Source organism: Arachis stenosperma, chromosome 3 (genome assembly GCF_014773155.1).
Source record: "Arachis stenosperma cultivar V10309 chromosome 3, arast.V10309.gnm1.PFL2, whole genome shotgun sequence".
In the NCBI taxonomy this organism is placed as follows: domain Eukaryota; kingdom Viridiplantae; phylum Streptophyta; class Magnoliopsida; order Fabales; family Fabaceae; genus Arachis; species Arachis stenosperma.
Window position 1 is genome coordinate 15,335,123 of NC_080379.1, and position 17,824 is coordinate 15,352,946.

The following is a 17,824-nucleotide window of genomic DNA, read 5'->3' on the forward strand; positions in this document are numbered from 1 at the left end:
AGGAGCTTCTTGTAAAGTAAAGCCTATATAGCTTTTGATGTCCCAATAAATTCGTTTATGAGATGCTCTACTATTTTTCTTGATGTGATCTTATCAATCTCATACGCTTTCATCGTCTCATTTTTCAGACCTGCATTGCAACAACATTATTAATTCTAATGAATTATTACTTATTATTATTATTATTATTATTATTATTATTATTATTATTATTATTGATTATAATTAAGAGTGAAAACTGTGGAAGTGAAACTAACCTGCTATATGTAAACTTTTTAGGGGGAGACGGGAGGCATTGAAATCGAAGAAGAAGAGCAAACTCTCCAATAGTTTCACAGATTCTGCTGAAACTAAAATTTCCCTCTGTATCTCACGTTGCACAAAATTTTGTTATTACCACCAATAATATAGCAAAAAGAAGAGAGAGAGAGAAAATGGTTTCATGGTTGATTCTGCAAATTATTATGGGGTTTTTTATTGCTATTTTTTTATTATTATTTTAGGCTTTTCTTCTTAATGATTTTATATTAATTCTTGGTTTAATCTAAGTAAACGAAAGATAATAATTTATTAGGTGAAAATGGGCCGATGAATTCATCACCTATAAAATAAAAAGATTAAAATGGTATTAAAACCGTCTTTAAATGACAAATTTTAATTGTTGCATTGTATGTGTCATTTATTTACCGTACGCTATTTTTTCAATGGTGCAAATTATAATAGAAAAAGTTTAGGGGCAGCAATTTTATTGAATTTTGACCAGCATGTAAAGGTGAGTCATTGGATGAAATTTCATACCAATCTCACATCATTAAATCATTATTGATAGTTATTTGATGGCTACTAATCCCAAAAGTTGCTGGCTCCCTAACATTGCTCTTATAATGGTATTAAAACCCTCTTTAATCTCACATATAGTACCATTTACCTAAACAAATATTATTTATATACTAAAATTAGTTATTATGTATTTATAAATAAATACATGTATTGTTTAACTAATTTTTAATATATATATTTTATATTTTAATATGTAATTAATTTTAATATATACAGTATAGTTGTTTACCTAATATTAATTGAATAAAATGTAAAAAGAGACAAATATGACATCTTTCCATCCAAAATAACTACCCAATTACCCAAAGTACTAAATAAAAGATGGAGATGTTATCATAAAAAAAATTAATTAACTTATTCTCTAAGGACATATTTTAAAAACATAATAATATATTTTTTAATATTTTTAATGTATTTAATGCATTAAAAACGTAAAAAATTAATTTTTAATCATTTTTATAAAATAATTATTTTTATAGTATGTTTAACTTATACTGGCACAAATTAACAAAATTTTGAAAAGAAAATAACATTAAATTTAATTTAACAAGCAACTAGAAATTTATAAAACATATTCAAAATAAGATCCACCAAATACTATAAGGCTGCGTTTGTTTAAAGAGACAGGACACTGAGATAGAGACACAGAGACACAAAATCGTATTTGGCAGAAGAGACATGGACAGAGACACTGAATTAGTGTATTTTGTGTCTATCCTGACAGAAAGGACACAAAAACACTAACAAGGGACACAACTTATTTTTTATTTTTTCTTTCATTATTCTTGTTAATTTTTCATAATTATATTTTTTATTATTATATTTTTCATCTCAAATTTTTTGAATGGAAAAAATTAGAATAAATTGAATTTTCATAATTTATTCTAGTTTATCGCCAAACAGAATGCAATAATACAAAAGAGTTCAATTAATTAATAGTGAAAGTCAGGGCTAACCTTGAAATTCTTGTCCTCGTTGTAATACCCAGAAACGATAATAACTGCCCGAAGCTTTTCCAACGCTGTTAAGTTTAACAAAAGTAAAAATAAATGGAATAATATGTAATTTAATTGAGATAATAAATTATATAAATAACAATAGAATAGAATCCAGCCCGATGAATTTTCTAAAGTGTGCCTAGTTTTCTGAAATGAAGCCCTTGGATTATTGGAATAAGGTAATATTCCATGAATAAGTCTAATCTCATGGGATAATTTGTCTATGCACGCTTCCCAGAATCGTTTCCATTATAGAGTATTGCTTTATTCTCAAGTTCGTAGTGTTATTGTCACAATATCTATCAACAAGCTTAATTTAAATCTCTTTCGGTTGCAATTGTGACAGCAACCCACCAACAAAAAGACTCGATTAAATCAAACTTTTCTTTTTCCTTCTCTATCTATTTAGAGTAGTATTGGAATAATATGAAAATAAAATGTAGGAAAATTCCAGCATATAGAGATATAATAATATTCTTTGGAATCAAAGATAGACTTGTATTTGGGACTCACACTGGAAGTAGGTTATTTCTTGGGCTGGATTTTTTGTGTGAGCCAGAAGCTGTCCAATTGAAATTCCAATACAACTCATGCCAATTTGCGACAATGACCTTGATTCTCCACTAATCTCTATTCCATATAATGATTCCTCAATTCAAATTAATTAATACAAGAGACTAAAATATATATCTAATAATAAAAAATACTATATATGGGCACACAAAAATCAATTACTAAATCAATGATTAATGATTATGTATATACTGTATTTTATCGAGACGACTTTGATAAAGAAACTAAAAATATTTTTTTTAAAGACGTTTACATGTGTCGTGATATTATTGGATATCTTTATTAAATCGGTTAATAATTTATTTTTTAATAAATTAGAACAAAATCGGTTTATTATAGTAATAATAATAAATTCAATTGTTCGCACTATAATTATTAGACCCGATTTGATCTGATCAATTTACACAATCTAAACCGAATCATGTTTAAATTTTTTTATAAAAAGACAAATATATTCCTAATTTTTATTTAAAAAAAAGCAAAAAAAATCACGATCTAGTAGGTTAGGTAAATTAGTCTGTTCGACCAGATTAGATAACAATTAGATTTATTATTATTGTTATAAAAAATCGGTTTTATTCTAGTTTGTTAAGAAATTAAAAAATAACCAGTTCATTAATACGTCTAATAATAATGTGACACATAAGTGTGTTTATGGGAGAATCTTCCATATTTTATACGAGTGACTGATCTGATTTATGAATTTTTTTATACAGTTGATATCTAATACCTTGGCCAGTCCACTTCTTAAAATCCTTTCGGAGGATATCTGATACTTGCAGAGAGGACAGGTCATGCATTTTGTACTTCACTGAATCAAATCATTTATAAGAATCAGATGAATGATCATATCTAATCATACCCAATCATATTACTATGTAAGGGATGAATTAAAGGCTTACATAATTGGTAAAGTCCATTGCACCCATAACGACCAGCACCATTGATTAATAATGAAGCTGTGTACTTATCTTTGTCGCTGCAATGAGGATCCCTTAGATTCCCAGTGTCCAAAAGGATACCCGCTAACTGTTACATGTACCAGAATTTTTGCATATAAGTTAAATAATTAAAGTCATAGCTAAAAGATTTTATTATTAATACTACCAAAATTCTGCTGATGGATTTGCCGGCAAGAATTTCAGGCGAATGCGTAAAGAATTTTTCCGCTATGGCCGTGCAACAAGTACTTTCCTGTAACCATGTATGGTTGAGCAAATATCAGTGATTACTCAAGATGTTTTTATATGATTAAATAATTTGACATATTTGACTAAATTGATTAATATAATACATGTATATCTGAGTCATACCTCTCCTGTTGTGATAGTCTTAACCCACGGATATATTGTCTCGCTCTAATAGAACAAGAAGAAATTATGATTAATCTTTGAGTGTTTATAGAAAAACGGAAACAAAACAAAATTAACCAAAATCACAGAGAACTTATTTTATTTATCATTTATTAAAGGTCAGTTTGAATTGACTTTTTAAAAAAAGTATTTATTTTTTTATCTTTTTAAAAAAAATTTTAACAGATAAAAATTATTTTATATTTAGATAACTATTTTAATAAGAGTTTGTAAGTATTAAAAATGCTTTTGTTTTTATTTTTTTAATAAAAATATTTTTTTAAAAAAATATATTTAAATAAGTTTTAAATTGAATAAAACTATTTTATTAAAAAAATACCTTTTTCATTAAAAAACTCAATCTAAACTAGCACTAATTTTAGTAACAATTAACGAATATTAAATAAGACAAGTTATAATGGTTTTTTTTTTCATAGTATTATTACCCATAGAAAAATAATTTCAAACTAATTAGTACGTTAAGTTCACCTTCGTGCAGTGAAACATTTCAACCACAGCTTGCTTTAATTTCTGTAGCCAAAACAAAGAACAAATCATCATCAATAAATGCTAATAAATCAAACGCGAATGAAAGCAAGCATGAGTATTATGCATATATATAGTTTGTCACCTCCTGCTTATGGGAAATCTTGTTACACTTCAAGAGTACAATCTTAAGGCTTCCAAATAAATCATAATACGACAGATCAATCTGTTTGGAATTTAATCAAGACAGAGAAAGCATATATGTTAAGATAAACTTTGGAAAAATATTGGAAATTAAACTAATATTTTTCTCTTCAAAATTTATCTTACTCATCTACTATTTTGTTGAGTGATTGTTAATTAAAATAAGATTAATTCTCTAACAAAACCGAGCATTATTTATCATATAGCGATCAATGATCATACCTTAAAAACTTAAATAATTAGTGTGATATATGAAACATACCTCATCTACAAATATTAGGGATGAGTGATCAATTTGACATGAATGAAGCAACCAGTTGAGTTCAACATGAGATGCAAGATTGGCCCGGTCAATGTTGATGATTGGCACTGTGCAGAATTGCTCGCTTTTTGAAGTTACATGAAGGTAATATGAATACATGATAGTTGATGCCACACTTCCAACATCTGTCATCACTTATTAGTGATATTAGATATATAACAATATTCTATGAAAAAAAAAAAATGGATATTCTAATAAAGATTTTATAATTGTCTTTTTATAAAAATATTTCATTTTGATCATTGGATGATAGATTTTATGGCTTGATTTTCATATGCTATAAAAGTGTTATCTTTGTTTAAAGTGCGGCAAAACAAATAAGTCTCACTTTTTAAATCAAGATTATCGTAAGAAAATATTTTTGACATTTTCATTGGAGTAGTTGCTAAAAAAAATACCGGCATGATCGGAAGCGATGACAGCACGTAGGAACTTGGCAGGCACACCAGCATTAACATCATCCTTTGTTGCCTTCAAATACGCATTGAGCTTGTTAATGCTCTCACTGTACTCAACAATTTCCATTTGGGGTGAGATGCCATGATAGTAAGAGGCAGCAGATAGTGGAAGCAGAACACTAGGCAGTTTCTCTTTCATTCTAATCACTTTGTATGACGTCTTTTCTATCGTCATCACCTCTTCATCATCAGACACTATAATCTTTTTCTGTGTGGTCTGGTCATGGCCTCTTAGCAGGCCATCAAAGCATGGACTATGTCTTGCACGAACATATGGTGGCTGCTGCTGGGGGCTTGGCATGGTCATGGTGGAAGGAGGCGAAGGCAAGAGAGGAATTCTTGGAGACTCCAAAACCTCGTTCCTTGTCCTTAATTCTTCTTTAACAATATGCATCGTTAATTCCAATGGAATATGTTTGTAGTTATTTGGCAAGTGAACATACACAAGACTGGCTTTGCCGCTTTTGATTTGTTTCCATGCAACAATTAAAATCAAGCACCATAATAATAATAATAATAACAACCCAAGCATATGCTTTGGAAAATTGGACATGAATGCTGGCCGGCACACTATTTGGTAAAGCTCACAAACTTTGATTGATTGTCTCATGCATAGCGAGACTTGATTTGTTCTTTCAGTATCAACTAGAGTGGCACACATGCAATGCTCGAGGGATAAATTAATTATTATATATAATCTATTTTAATATTGTATAAATATATATTAGATGATATATAAATTAAAGTTAAATTTAAAATGTTTTATATTAAAATATTTTGTAAAATATTTATTTTATAATTTGTATATAATTTGATATAATTATTTAATTAAAATGTAATATAAATTAGTTAAATTTAGTTGCTAAAAATATTTGTACATCTAGCTAGTTAGCAATACTATATAGTTTATTATTTTAGAAATTTGAATTCATTTATTTAAAAGAAAATAAGAAATATAGATTTTTTATATTAAGAGCTATACAAATGTATATATTTATTTGTTATTTTTATTATTGGTAAATAATTAAAGGAAAAAGTTAGAAAAAAATGAATTAAAATGAAAAACACAAAAAATGTAACATAAAATTATGAATTAATTTTATAATAATGATATATTTTAATATGGCTAGTAAAGAGATATTGTGCTGAATTGTTTGAAGGAATTTTCAGCAATTTTTATGAGATTAAGAAATAAAGTAATAGTAATAAGATAAGTGTGGTATGCAACATGCTTTATAAATATACCAAATAATATAGTAGTTTGAGTATTATACAACATCTATAAATAGGTTAAATAGCGTGAAATTTAAATATTTGTAACTGAAATTTGTTTATATTTATGATTATTATGATATTTTTAATGTATATTGATGGTTATCAGTGGCTAAGAGAAGGGGGTTGAATCTTAGCTTCTTTTTTTATTGTATAGTTCTTTAACTTTTTTTCAGGAACTTAATTAGGAAATATTTTTACTTTTGTCTCGTGCCAAGTTGAGAGACATTTTTTATTTTGTCTCCTAAGTAACAGAGAAAGAATTGAAATAGAGAAGAAGAAATAACACCAGATATATCTTGGTTCAGCTACTTGGTGCAATGTAGCCTACATCCAGTTTTCATCACAATAGTAACGAAATTTTACTATCTTTAACAAATTACAAACATCAATTCTTTCTCTAGGATCTACCCATTCCTATCTGCTGGGACAAATCCAGATTCTAACCCCAATTTGAATTTGACTAGACCTCAATCTAGCTTTTAACAGCCAAGTGCTAACCCAACTTGTAAAGGAACAAGTTCAGATTCTATCCCAACCTAAACTTGACTAGGACTCACCCTAACTTTTAACAGCAAAGTGCTAACCCAACTTGTAAGGGAATCCTCTCAGGATCATAACAACAAAACAGAAATACATACATACAAAGAATTTCTGAGATAACTATGGTTTTTTCTTTAACTCTCTACCTTTTTTCACTCATTGGTTTTTTCTTACAAAACCTCACATTTTGCCTTTTACCAATGAAATATATACAAACTAAATTGAGAAAAAAAATATTCAATAATAGCCATGAAGGAGAAGAATAAACAGCTCAAAGAGCTATGGGACCTAAACGTGTGCTCTCACTCTTTGCTCAATCCTTGACCGTTCAGCCCTATTATAGAGGAGTAAAGCTTCTAGGGCTTGAAACCTTCATCAGCACATTTTGGTTTTCTTCTCCCAATAAACAGATGCAGAAGCGGCGTGACAGAGGAGAGAGAGGGTAGAAGCAGTGACCAAATCAAACATGCAACCATACCTTCAATCTTCTCTTTCAACCTTTTTCTTTATGCATCTTGAATCTGAGCCGTTGAAACTTTGCTTTGGCTCCAAGTTTTGATTCTAACCATTGATGTACTTATGACCTAAGATAGCTTATTGTTTTTCATTTTTGCTTCTTCCATGCTTGAGACTCTGAAGCTTTCTTCTTCTTTGTAGCACAAAAGAAAAAATAAACTTTTGTTGTGCTTTCACTAAGATAGATTTGTTTCGTGACCGGAACCTTTTTTTCTTTCTTGACAAAAATCTTTTAATCTTTCTTCACAACTTACTCTCTGTACTTTCTCTTTTCTTTTTTTTTTCTTTCTTGGAAGATGAAGTGATTTGACTGAAGTAAGTGAGAGAGAAGAGAGAAGAGAGAAACTTTCGGTGGAAGCCTTCAATGAATTAAATTGAATCGAATTTAGAGTTATAGTTACCAATAATGATATAATCCGTATGAAACTTGTGAACTCTTGAGTTTTTTTCTTTAATTCTTCATACTTGATTCTTTGGACTACTTTATTGCTTGGGCTTGGTTTCTTTTACTTGGCCCTTTTTATTTTTCTTTCTTCAGCCACTTGTTTTCAATCAACTTGTTTATTGATGGGCTTGTTAAGTTGGGCCATAATTAATTTGCTTTTCTACTCATAACATGTGACTTGTTTCCTTTTTCTTGGTTCAACTGTTTTCTATTTTAGATCAAGATTTCGATTATTAGTGTGGACTTATTTTTCATGCTTCTTGGACCAATTGAAATTAATTAATTTCCTGTACACAAACACAAATTCATCAAACAAACAATTGAAAACAACATTTAATAATACTTTTAATAAATATTTTAATTAATATTTTAATAATATTTGATCATGATTTTAATATTAGCTTTTCAAACTCAACAATCTCCCATTAATGATAAACATCATTAAAATGAATTGAAAATAAAAAAAATAGGAGAGAAAGCTTCCCTTGAAAGATTCACGGATTGCTTTTCTTTTCACTATGCTCCCTCTTAATATTTGCTTTTCATAACCTGATATTAACAAGCTTTACACTGAAATAATGCCAAACATCCAATAATTTTTAAATAAATTTGTATATTAAAGAACCTGTTCGATCATATATATGTCAAAGTTTGCAAGGCTATTATCAATTCACAAAAATCATCAGCAAGCCTTGAACCAAGTATGAATCAGAGCTTATTCAAATATTAATTAAATACTATTTATTCACAAGCTCAGATGCTAAGCTATAAACAATATTTACAACAAGATAAAATTGTAAATTTTTAAAACAAATTCAAATAATAAATAGCAGCTTCAAACATCATCATCATAGATCAAAATAAAAACAAATAACAACCTTTTAATTTATTTTTCTTTCTCCCCCTTTTATCATTAAGGAGGAATTTCTGCATGAAGAAATAATTCAACACATATACAAAAAGCGTAGAACAGGTAAAAGTGCAAAAGCTAAGTTATAGTTACCCAATAGAGTTCAATGACTAAAATAAAAAAATAGAACAAAAACTAATAATAAACCAATGTTTCAGAAACAGTTTTTTTAAGCAGCAACATCATGGAGCAGCCTTAATAAAAAACTCAAATACCAAAACAAATAAAAGCTATAATAAGTATAAGTAATATTCATAATCAGAGCAATATACATGTGCATAATCATAGCTGCGTGAAATAATAGTTTAAAACAAAAAAATTTGCAGCCAATCTCAAACATCATAAGTTCAACTGTTTCAAGTTATTTTCACACACTTCTTACTCCCGCTGTTTTTATCAAGGATAATAAACCTGCACAAAAAAAGTTCAATATGCAAACCACAAATGCAAAACCGGTAATAGTATTATTGTCAACAAAAAATGTAAAATGTATCATCAAAAATAAATTATAAGAAAATAGCAACATCAAACAAGACTAGATGTCAGATCCCTCATCCTCGGTTGCATGAGGATCTTCTTCTTCTTTCAAAATTGTGTCCTTGGCTATCTTTGTGCCCTTTTCCTTAGATTATTTTACAGCATCACTACTCTTAAGATATAAAATTATATCTTAGGTTTCATTTCTTAAATCAACACCAAAATTTTTAAAAATGTATGTTAAAAACATTTCATATGTAAGAAAAAATGGGAGTAGTGAAAAAAATGAGAAGTTATCATGATAAATACTTTAAATGTTCAAAAATTCTTTGACAACATAAACTAATTTAATAAAATAAGATTCAAAAAAAATTTAATTAAAAAAAATAATGCACGCAGTTTTAAAATGACAAGTCAAAATAAAAATTAAAAAGAGTTTGAAATTTATTTGACTTGAAAAATGATGAATGCAAATACTCTCATTTTTTTGGTGTATATGAACAAAACAAGCTATGAAACCCACTTCATAAAATAAAACAACTTTCTCTTGGGCCTAGTGGTGGCTTTAAGGAAACACATTTGACCACCAAAGATTTAGTTCAGATCCAAATTCATTTAAAGTTATCAACACATAGTCTGAACTTCATAGAATCTAGAGGGAGTCATCATCTGTCCAATTTTGTCTCCCTGTAACCTGTGAGACAAAAACAACCAAAATTTTTTTTAAACATATTTAATTTAAAAACTTAGCAATCAACAGTCCCTAAAGTAGTTTTCAATTTACAAAATCTATCTTTACATAGAGGTTTTGTAAAAATATCAACTAATTGATCCTTATATTTCACAAATTGTATGTCAATTGTTCCCTTTTGCACATGTTCTTTTATGGAATGAAATATTATTTCAATGTGCTTAGTTTTTGAGTGTAAAAATAGGATTTTTTTAAAAATTATTGCACTCAAGTTATCACAAAACATAAGAATACTATTGACTTGCAATTTGTAATGTGCAAGTTGTGTTTTAAACCAAGTCAATTGAGAACAAGAGGAAGTCAAGATATATTCGGCCTCAGCTGTTGACAGAGCAACAGTAGCTTGCTTCTTGCTTGACCACACATTCAAAGATTGTCCAAAAAAAAGCAACAAATTCCTGAAGGCTGCATCTATTCACATGATCTTAGCAAAATCTACATCACAACTACCTAACTACACAAAATTCATTAGTTTTAGAATACCATAAACGGAGGTCGGATGTGCCTTTAATATATCTAATGATTCATTTAATAGCTGAAAGATGTGATTTCTTTGGGGTGTGATTGAAATCTAGAACACATACACACACTATGAACAATATCCGATCTAGAGGATAATAAATATATGAGAGATCCTATCATTTTTTTATACCTTATTTCATCAACATATTTCTCTTTTTTCATCCTTTTCAAGTTTGAAATTTGGATGCATAGGTATACTCATTGGTTTGGACTTGGCATATTTATCTTGGTGTACAAAAATTCCACTAGGAGTTTGTTTAATTTGGAGTCGTAGAAAAAAATCTGATTTTTTTCATCATACTCATATCAAACTCACTAGTAATTAATTCTTCAAATTCATCACACAAGGCTTCAAGTGTCAATCCAAACACAATGCCATCCACTTAAATTTGAACAAATATGAAATGATCATTAGATTTTTTAATGAAAAGAGTAGTATCTGTAGTACCCATTTGAAAGCTATTTTTCAATAAGAAAGAGCTAAGTCTTTCATACCAAGCTCTTGGAGCTTGTCTCAAACTATAAGAACTTTAAAAAGTTAAAAAATATAGTTTGGAAGATCTTTATTTTTAAAATCAGGGGGTTGAGCTACATATATTTTCCTATCAATAAAGTCATTCAAAAAAGGCACATATAACATCCCTTTGGAAAGGTTTAAATCCTTTATGGGCAGCATAGGAAATCAATAATTTTATTGCTTCCATTTTAGCTACCGGAGCAAATGACTCATCAAAGTTAAATTTTTTCTCTTGATCAAACCCTTAAACTACTAATCTAGCTTTATTTCTAATAACACTAACAACCTCATCCAATTTATTTTTAAAGATCTGTTTGATACATATTACCTTCTTACCATTTGGATAAAGCACTAAAATCCAAATCTCAATTTTCTCAAGTTGAACCAGCTCTTCCTCCATTGATTTTATTCAAGAGGAATCTTCAATTATTTCCTTCACATTTTAGGGGTTCCACTTGTGATGTAAGAGCGAAGTTATTGAGTTTGACTCTCTTTCTTCTTGAGAATCTCGTGGTAACTCCATGAGAGGGATCTCCAATGATGAGTTCATGTGGATAGTTCTTCAAGAACTTTCATTCTCTTGACTTTGGTGAGGTGATCTCAGGTTGAGTGTGAATAGGATCAGTTCCATTGAGATTTTTAGAAATCTCTGTATCATGAGGAGACAAAACAGAATCGTCTCCTAAATTTTGATCTGCAGAATTGTAAACAACATCTTATATTGTAGGTTCAGGTTTATCTTTTCCTTGAATTTTTTTTATAAATTTTGTGCAATCTCAGTTCCTACATCAATTTTCTCAACAATACTTGAAATAGAGTTAAAATCACAAAAAATAATATGTATGGACTTCTCAATTATTCTATGTTTCTTGATATGAACTTTATAAACTTTACTAGTGGTTGAATATCCAACAAAGACACCTTCATAAGATTTTGAATCAAATTTTCTAAGATTATCTTTAGTATTTAACACAAAATATTTGTATCCAAAAATATGAAAGTACTTAAGATTGAGTGGTGCTCTTTTCTAAAGCTCATAGGGTGTTTTCTTTAGAACTTTTCTAATAATAGTTTGGTTTAAAATATAGCTTCAACCTAAAGGAATTTTGAAATTTCATTTTCACAAAGCATAACTCTAATCATTTTTTTGAAGGCTTTTATTTCTCCTTTCAACAACTCCATTTTGTTATGTGATTCTAGGATATGAAAAATTATATGAAATACCAAATTCATCACAAAATTATTTAAAGTGTTGATTTTCAAACTCTTTTCCATAATCATTTCTTATGAAAATAATTTTCAAAAAAATTCATTTTGGATCCTTTTTCATAGAGTTGAAAAACCAAGAAAGACATCATTTTTATGAGCTAAGAAAAGAATCTAGCCAAACTTAGTATGGTCATCAAACACCACTAAGCTATAGTGTTTACCACCAAAACTTTGAGTCCTTATAGGACCAAAAAGATCAATATGTAGCATTTTTAAAGTTCTTTTGGTTGAGATGTCATCCTTGGGTTCGAAAGAATTTTTAGCTTGTTTACCCAATTGACAATCATCACAAGTGATGTCTTTGTCAAATTTTATTTTAGGAAGACCTCTAACCAAATTCTTTTTCACAAATTTAGAAATTTGAAACATGCTTGCATGTCCCAATTTCTTGTGCCATAACCATTTTTCAGATTCCACGGAAGTAAAACAAGCTATATTTTATTCTTTTAGTTCCTCTAAGGTTAGTCCATACACATTATTGCATTTAGCTTCAAACAATATTTTGACAGATTTTTTTTTCGTGCCACCAAACATTCCAATTTCTTGAAAATAATCAAATAATATAAATCACACAATTGACCAATGCCTAGAAGCTTGTGTTTCAACCCTTCAATTCAAAATACATTATCAATGAAAGTTGAGAAATTCTTACCAACCTTACCTATGGCCGCACGTTTTTCTTTACCATTGTCATCGGAATATACAAAGCCTCCATCTTATTTATAAGCTTACTATCACATGTCACTCTTTATCTTGGATCCTAGGCAAAACTGCACAAATCTTTTAAATGACCCAAGGTATCCAAACTAATTTGGATCCTTTGAAGTTAATCCTTCATGGTTGCCCAAGTGCATTAAAATCACAAACAACCTTGCATATTTTGTTTTATACTCTTCTTTTGTCAATAAATCATTAAGAGAAAGAGCGACTAGGTTATTGCAATTAAAAACAAAGATTTGTGTGAGCATATTGCTGAGAACGATTTAAGGCATAATGCTGATGGTGATCAAATGATTTGAATTTCCTGGTATTTAAAAAAGGGTGCATTTCTTTCAAAAAATCCATCTATAACATTAGTACCTCCTCTTGCAAAAAAACTTAAACCAGAATTTCTTGCCACATATGGGTTTCTAGAACGTGATGCTCTTTTGTGAAAGAAGAATTTTCTAAAAACGCCTCATTGTTATAGATGTAACCCAGACCAGAGTTATTTGAAGTAGGTTCAGACTTTGAATAAGATGCATTTTTTTTTATCAAAATATGATTTTTCAAAGTCAGCATCAATGTGAGATGAATATCTAAGACCAAATTTATCAAATGATTATTTTATTTTGAATATGATGCTGTGAATTTTGCAAGAAATGTTTTCAAAAATTGCATCATTTTTTGTTACATATCCTAAACCTGATTTTTCAAACAAAAATCTTTTATTAGCAAGTAATTTATCCAAGTTGCTTGAACTATGTGCATATTTTACTAAATCATTATTCTAACTTTTGATCATTTCATTTAATCTTTTATTTTTAACAGCAAGTTCTTGAGATGGATCAATAATGTGCTTTCCTTTAAACTTTTTTAATTTCATATTTTAAGAATCTATTTTTCTCAAAGATATCAAAAGCACATTCAGGCTCTTTCACCTTTTTCTTTCAAAAAAACAAAACTCATTTTCAGCTTTCAAAACTTTATTTTTAGATTTGTATTTGTTGTATTTATTCAGCAATGTTTCATAACGGTGAGTGAGATCATCAATAGTCACATGCAAATCATCAAGAGATAAGTCATAGTAATTTATCTCTTCTTGATGATCTTCATCAACCATGAAACAGATTTGTGCTTTATCTTCGGAGTCTTCTTTCTGATCTGAGTCAATCTTGAGATCCTCCTAAGAAGTCATAAGTCCCTTCCTTTTTTGTTCCTTTGAGTTGCCACCTTTGCTTCTTCTTTTGAATCTCATCATCCTTCTAAGATTCCTAGCAAAACATACAAACTCGTCATCTTATAAACAGTCACTAGATTAATCATCCAATGATTAAGTGCAAGATTTAAGAGCCACTTCTTTCCTTTTTTTGTATCATTTTTTTGTGAGTGATTTCATATGTTAGTAACTTTTTTCTCAACTCATTATAAGTCATTTGACTTAGGTTACTGCTTTCATAGATAACAGTATCCTTAATTTTTCACTCTCTTGTCAAGCTTTTCAAGATTTTTCTCACTAGCATCTGTTCGGAATGAGTAATCCCCATAGCATCCAAGCTATTAATAATGATAAAGAATCTCTTGAACATGTTATCAATTGATTCTCCTTTGTTCATAGAGAACATCTCCTACTCTTTGCTCAGCATGTTACTTTTGGTTTCTTTTACTTGTATGGTGCCCTCATGTGTGACTTGGAGCTTATGCCAAATTTCATTTGCTATTTTGCATCTTGAAACTTTCACGTATTCCTTGAAGCTGATTGCACAGTTCAGCATGTTGACAGCCTTGACATTTAGTTCCACCTCCCTTTTTTTTCTTTTTTCTTTTTTTTTTTCATTTTCATTCCATTCTATTCAATAGTTGTAGTTTTTCTACTGAAGAATGGAGGTCTGTTGTTGGATTGTCCTTCTGTTAGAATATAAGCCACCGTGTTAAAATTCATATTGTTCGCCATCAGGATATTTCCTCCAACCTGTGAAACTTGATCTCTTTGAGACCAAGCTCTGATACCAATTAATGGTTATCAGTGGCTAAGAGAAGGGGGTTTGAATCTTAGCTTCTTTTTCTACTGTATAGTTCTTTAACTTTCTCTCAGAAACTTAGGAGATATTTTTACTTTTGTCTCATACCAAGTTGAGAGACATTTTTTATTTTGTCTCCTAAGTAACAGAAACAAAATTGAAGTAGAGAAGAAGAAATAACACCAAATGTATCATGGTTCAGCTACTTGGTGCAATGTAGCTTATCCAGTTTCCATCACAACAGTGACGGAATTTCACTATCTTTAACAGATTACAAATATCAATTCTTTTCCTAGAATCTACCCAATCCTATCTAGGACAAATCCAGATTCTAACCCCAATCTGAATTTGACCAGACCTCAATCTAGCTTTCAACAGTCAAGTGCTAATCCAACTTGTAAGAAAACAAGTTTAGATTATATCCTAAACTAAACTTGATTAGGACTCACCCTAGCTTTTAACAGTAAAGTGATAACCCAACTTATAAGGGAATCCCCTCAAGATCATGACAACAAAACAGAAATATATACAAAGAATTTTTTAGATAACTATGACTTTTTCTTTAACTCTCTACCTTTTTTTCACTCATTGGCTTTTTCTTACAAAACCTCATATTTTGCCTTTTACCAATGAAACACAGACAGACTAAACTAAGAAAAATAAATATTCAATGATAGCCATGAAGGAGAAGAATAAACAGCTCAAAGAGTTATGGAAATCCAAACGTGTGCTCTCACTCCTTGCTCAATCCTTAGTCATTCACCCCTATTATAGTGGAGTGAAGCTTCCAGGGCTTGAAACCTTCTTCAGCACATTTTGGTTCACTTCTCCCAATACATAGATGCAGCAGCGGCGTGACAGAGAAGAGAGAGGGTAGAAGCAGTGACCGAATCAAACATGCAACCATACTTTCAATCTTCTCTTTCAACCTTTTTCTTTATGCATCTTGAATCTGAGCCATTGAACTTTGCTTTGGCTCCAAGTTTTGATTCAAACCATTGTTGTGCTTCTGACCCAAAATGGCTTCTTGTTTTCCATTTTTTCTTCTTTCATGCTTGAGATTCTGAAGCTTTCTTCTTCTTTATAGCACAAAAGAGGAAATAAACTTTTTGTTGTGCTTTCACCAAGATAGATTTTCTTCGTGACCGAAGTTTTTTTTTTTTATTGGCAAAGATCTTTTAGCCTTTCTTCATAACCTACTATTTGTACTTTCTTTTTTCTTTCTTTCTTTCTTTCTTGAAAGATGAAGTGATTTGACCGAAGCAACTGAGAGAGGAGAGAGAAGAGAGAAGAGAGAAACTTTTAGGTGGAAGCTTTCAATGAAATTAAATTGAATTGAATTTGGAGTTAAGAATGATAGAATTCGTATGAAGCTTGTGAACTCTTGGGTTTCTTTCTTTAATTCTTCATACTTGATTCTTTGGACTACTTTACCTTGAGTTTGATTTCTTTTACTTGGTCTTTTTTGTTTTTCTTTTTTCAGCCACTTGTTTTCAATCAACTTGTTTATTGATGGGCTTGTTAAATTGAGTCATAATTAATTTATTTTTCTACTCATAACATGTGGCTTGTTTTCTTTCTTGGTTTAACCTTTTCTCATTTTGGATCAAGATTTAGATTATTAGTGTGGACTTATTTTGCATGCTTTTTGGGCCAATTGGAACTAATTAATTTCCTGCACACAACCACAAATTTATCAAACAAACAATTATAAACAACATTTAATAATACTTTAATAAATATTTTAATTAATATTTTAATAATATTTGATCATATTTTAATATTAACTTTCCAAACTTAACGTATATATTTATTACATTTAATTTATAATTTATGTTTCAATTAATCTGAATAATAATAATATATGTTATTTTTTTATTCTTCTTCTTAAATATAATTAATTGATTACTTGATTCTCTTGTGATTAGAAATGCTTATGTAGCATTATTAGTAAAAGTATTAAAATGACTAAAATTTATTGTATAATGAATTAGTATTAATTTTTATAGATTATAAATAGATAAATAGATATATAATTTGCTCTTTGACTTTTACCAAATTAATTAAATAGGTCTATATGACTAAAGCTAACATCCTTTGTTACTCTCTCCAAATCATTCACCTCATACCATTTTCTACTACCTACCTGCCGCCAGAACATGCTAACAGCCAAATCCTTTGTTACTTTGTATGATGCTACATTCTTATTAAGCCTTTTAAATAGGAAGTAAGGAATAAAAATGAAAATCAACATACGCTAATATTTATAAACTGGAAATGCAAGTGATAGTAATCACCAAGAACAACTGAATTTCTGAATCTCATGATTAGGGTGCAGCTTAGCAAGACACTATGATATGTATGATGATACCTGGAGACTATCCCAAATTCTTTAATACAAGGTGTCATAAAGGTTGAGTAATGCTGAAGAAGTTCTGCATAGTGACCCGGTCAGATTGGGTCAGACCACTCATTCGGGTTCGATTCCAACCTCGGTTCATATGGACTCGACTCGGTTAAAAGAGAACGAACCAGTGTTATCAAATTTAGTTCAACTCGATTAGTTCGACTTAAAATTCGATCATCTAATTATCTAGCCGGACCGAACACTTTTTAATAGAGAATAAGACAAGTAGGGGCGAGTTCTTA

The 17,824-nt window shown here is 29.6% G+C and overlaps 1 protein-coding gene across 2 annotated transcripts; it reads right to left on the reverse strand.

The window, feature by feature from the left end:
- On the reverse strand, positions 1–5,614 carry LOC130970457 (uncharacterized). 2 transcript variants are annotated; one of them, XM_057896543.1, is made up of 12 exons: positions 5,174–5,614; positions 4,716–4,909; positions 4,395–4,475; positions 4,253–4,294; positions 3,725–3,769; positions 3,519–3,605; positions 3,314–3,440; positions 3,142–3,222; positions 2,352–2,468; positions 1,797–1,861; positions 258–363; positions 1–130 (listed from the first exon to the last, which is right to left on the reverse strand). In XM_057896543.1, exons 1-12 carry the CDS (start codon positions 5,538–5,540, stop codon positions 24–26), a joined length of 1,419 nt encoding a protein of 472 aa, XP_057752526.1. In that variant the 5' UTR covers positions 5,541–5,614; the 3' UTR covers positions 1–23. The 2 variants fall into 2 exon arrangements, with proteins under 2 accessions (XP_057752526.1, XP_057752527.1); XM_057896544.1 differs by having other exon boundaries at positions 4,716–4,900; positions 5,174–5,613.
- Between the last annotated feature and the right edge of the window lie 12,210 nt (positions 5,615–17,824).

What these genes read in the sequence shown, in the direction of transcription:
- LOC130970457 (XM_057896543.1), bottom strand. Translation starts at nt 5,540, where the DNA reads ATGACCATGCCAAGCCCCCAGCAGCAGCCACCATATGTTCGTGCAAGA. An exon ending in CAATGGACTTTACCAATTAT is followed by an intron (nt 3,223 to 3,313) that starts GTAAGCCTTTAA and finishes GATTTGATTCAG; the next exon opens with TGAAGTACAAAATGCATGAC. An exon ending in ACGAGGACAAGAATTTCAAG is followed by an intron (nt 364 to 1,796) that starts GTTAGCCCTGAC and finishes CGTGAGATACAG; the next exon opens with AGGGAAATTTTAGTTTCAGC.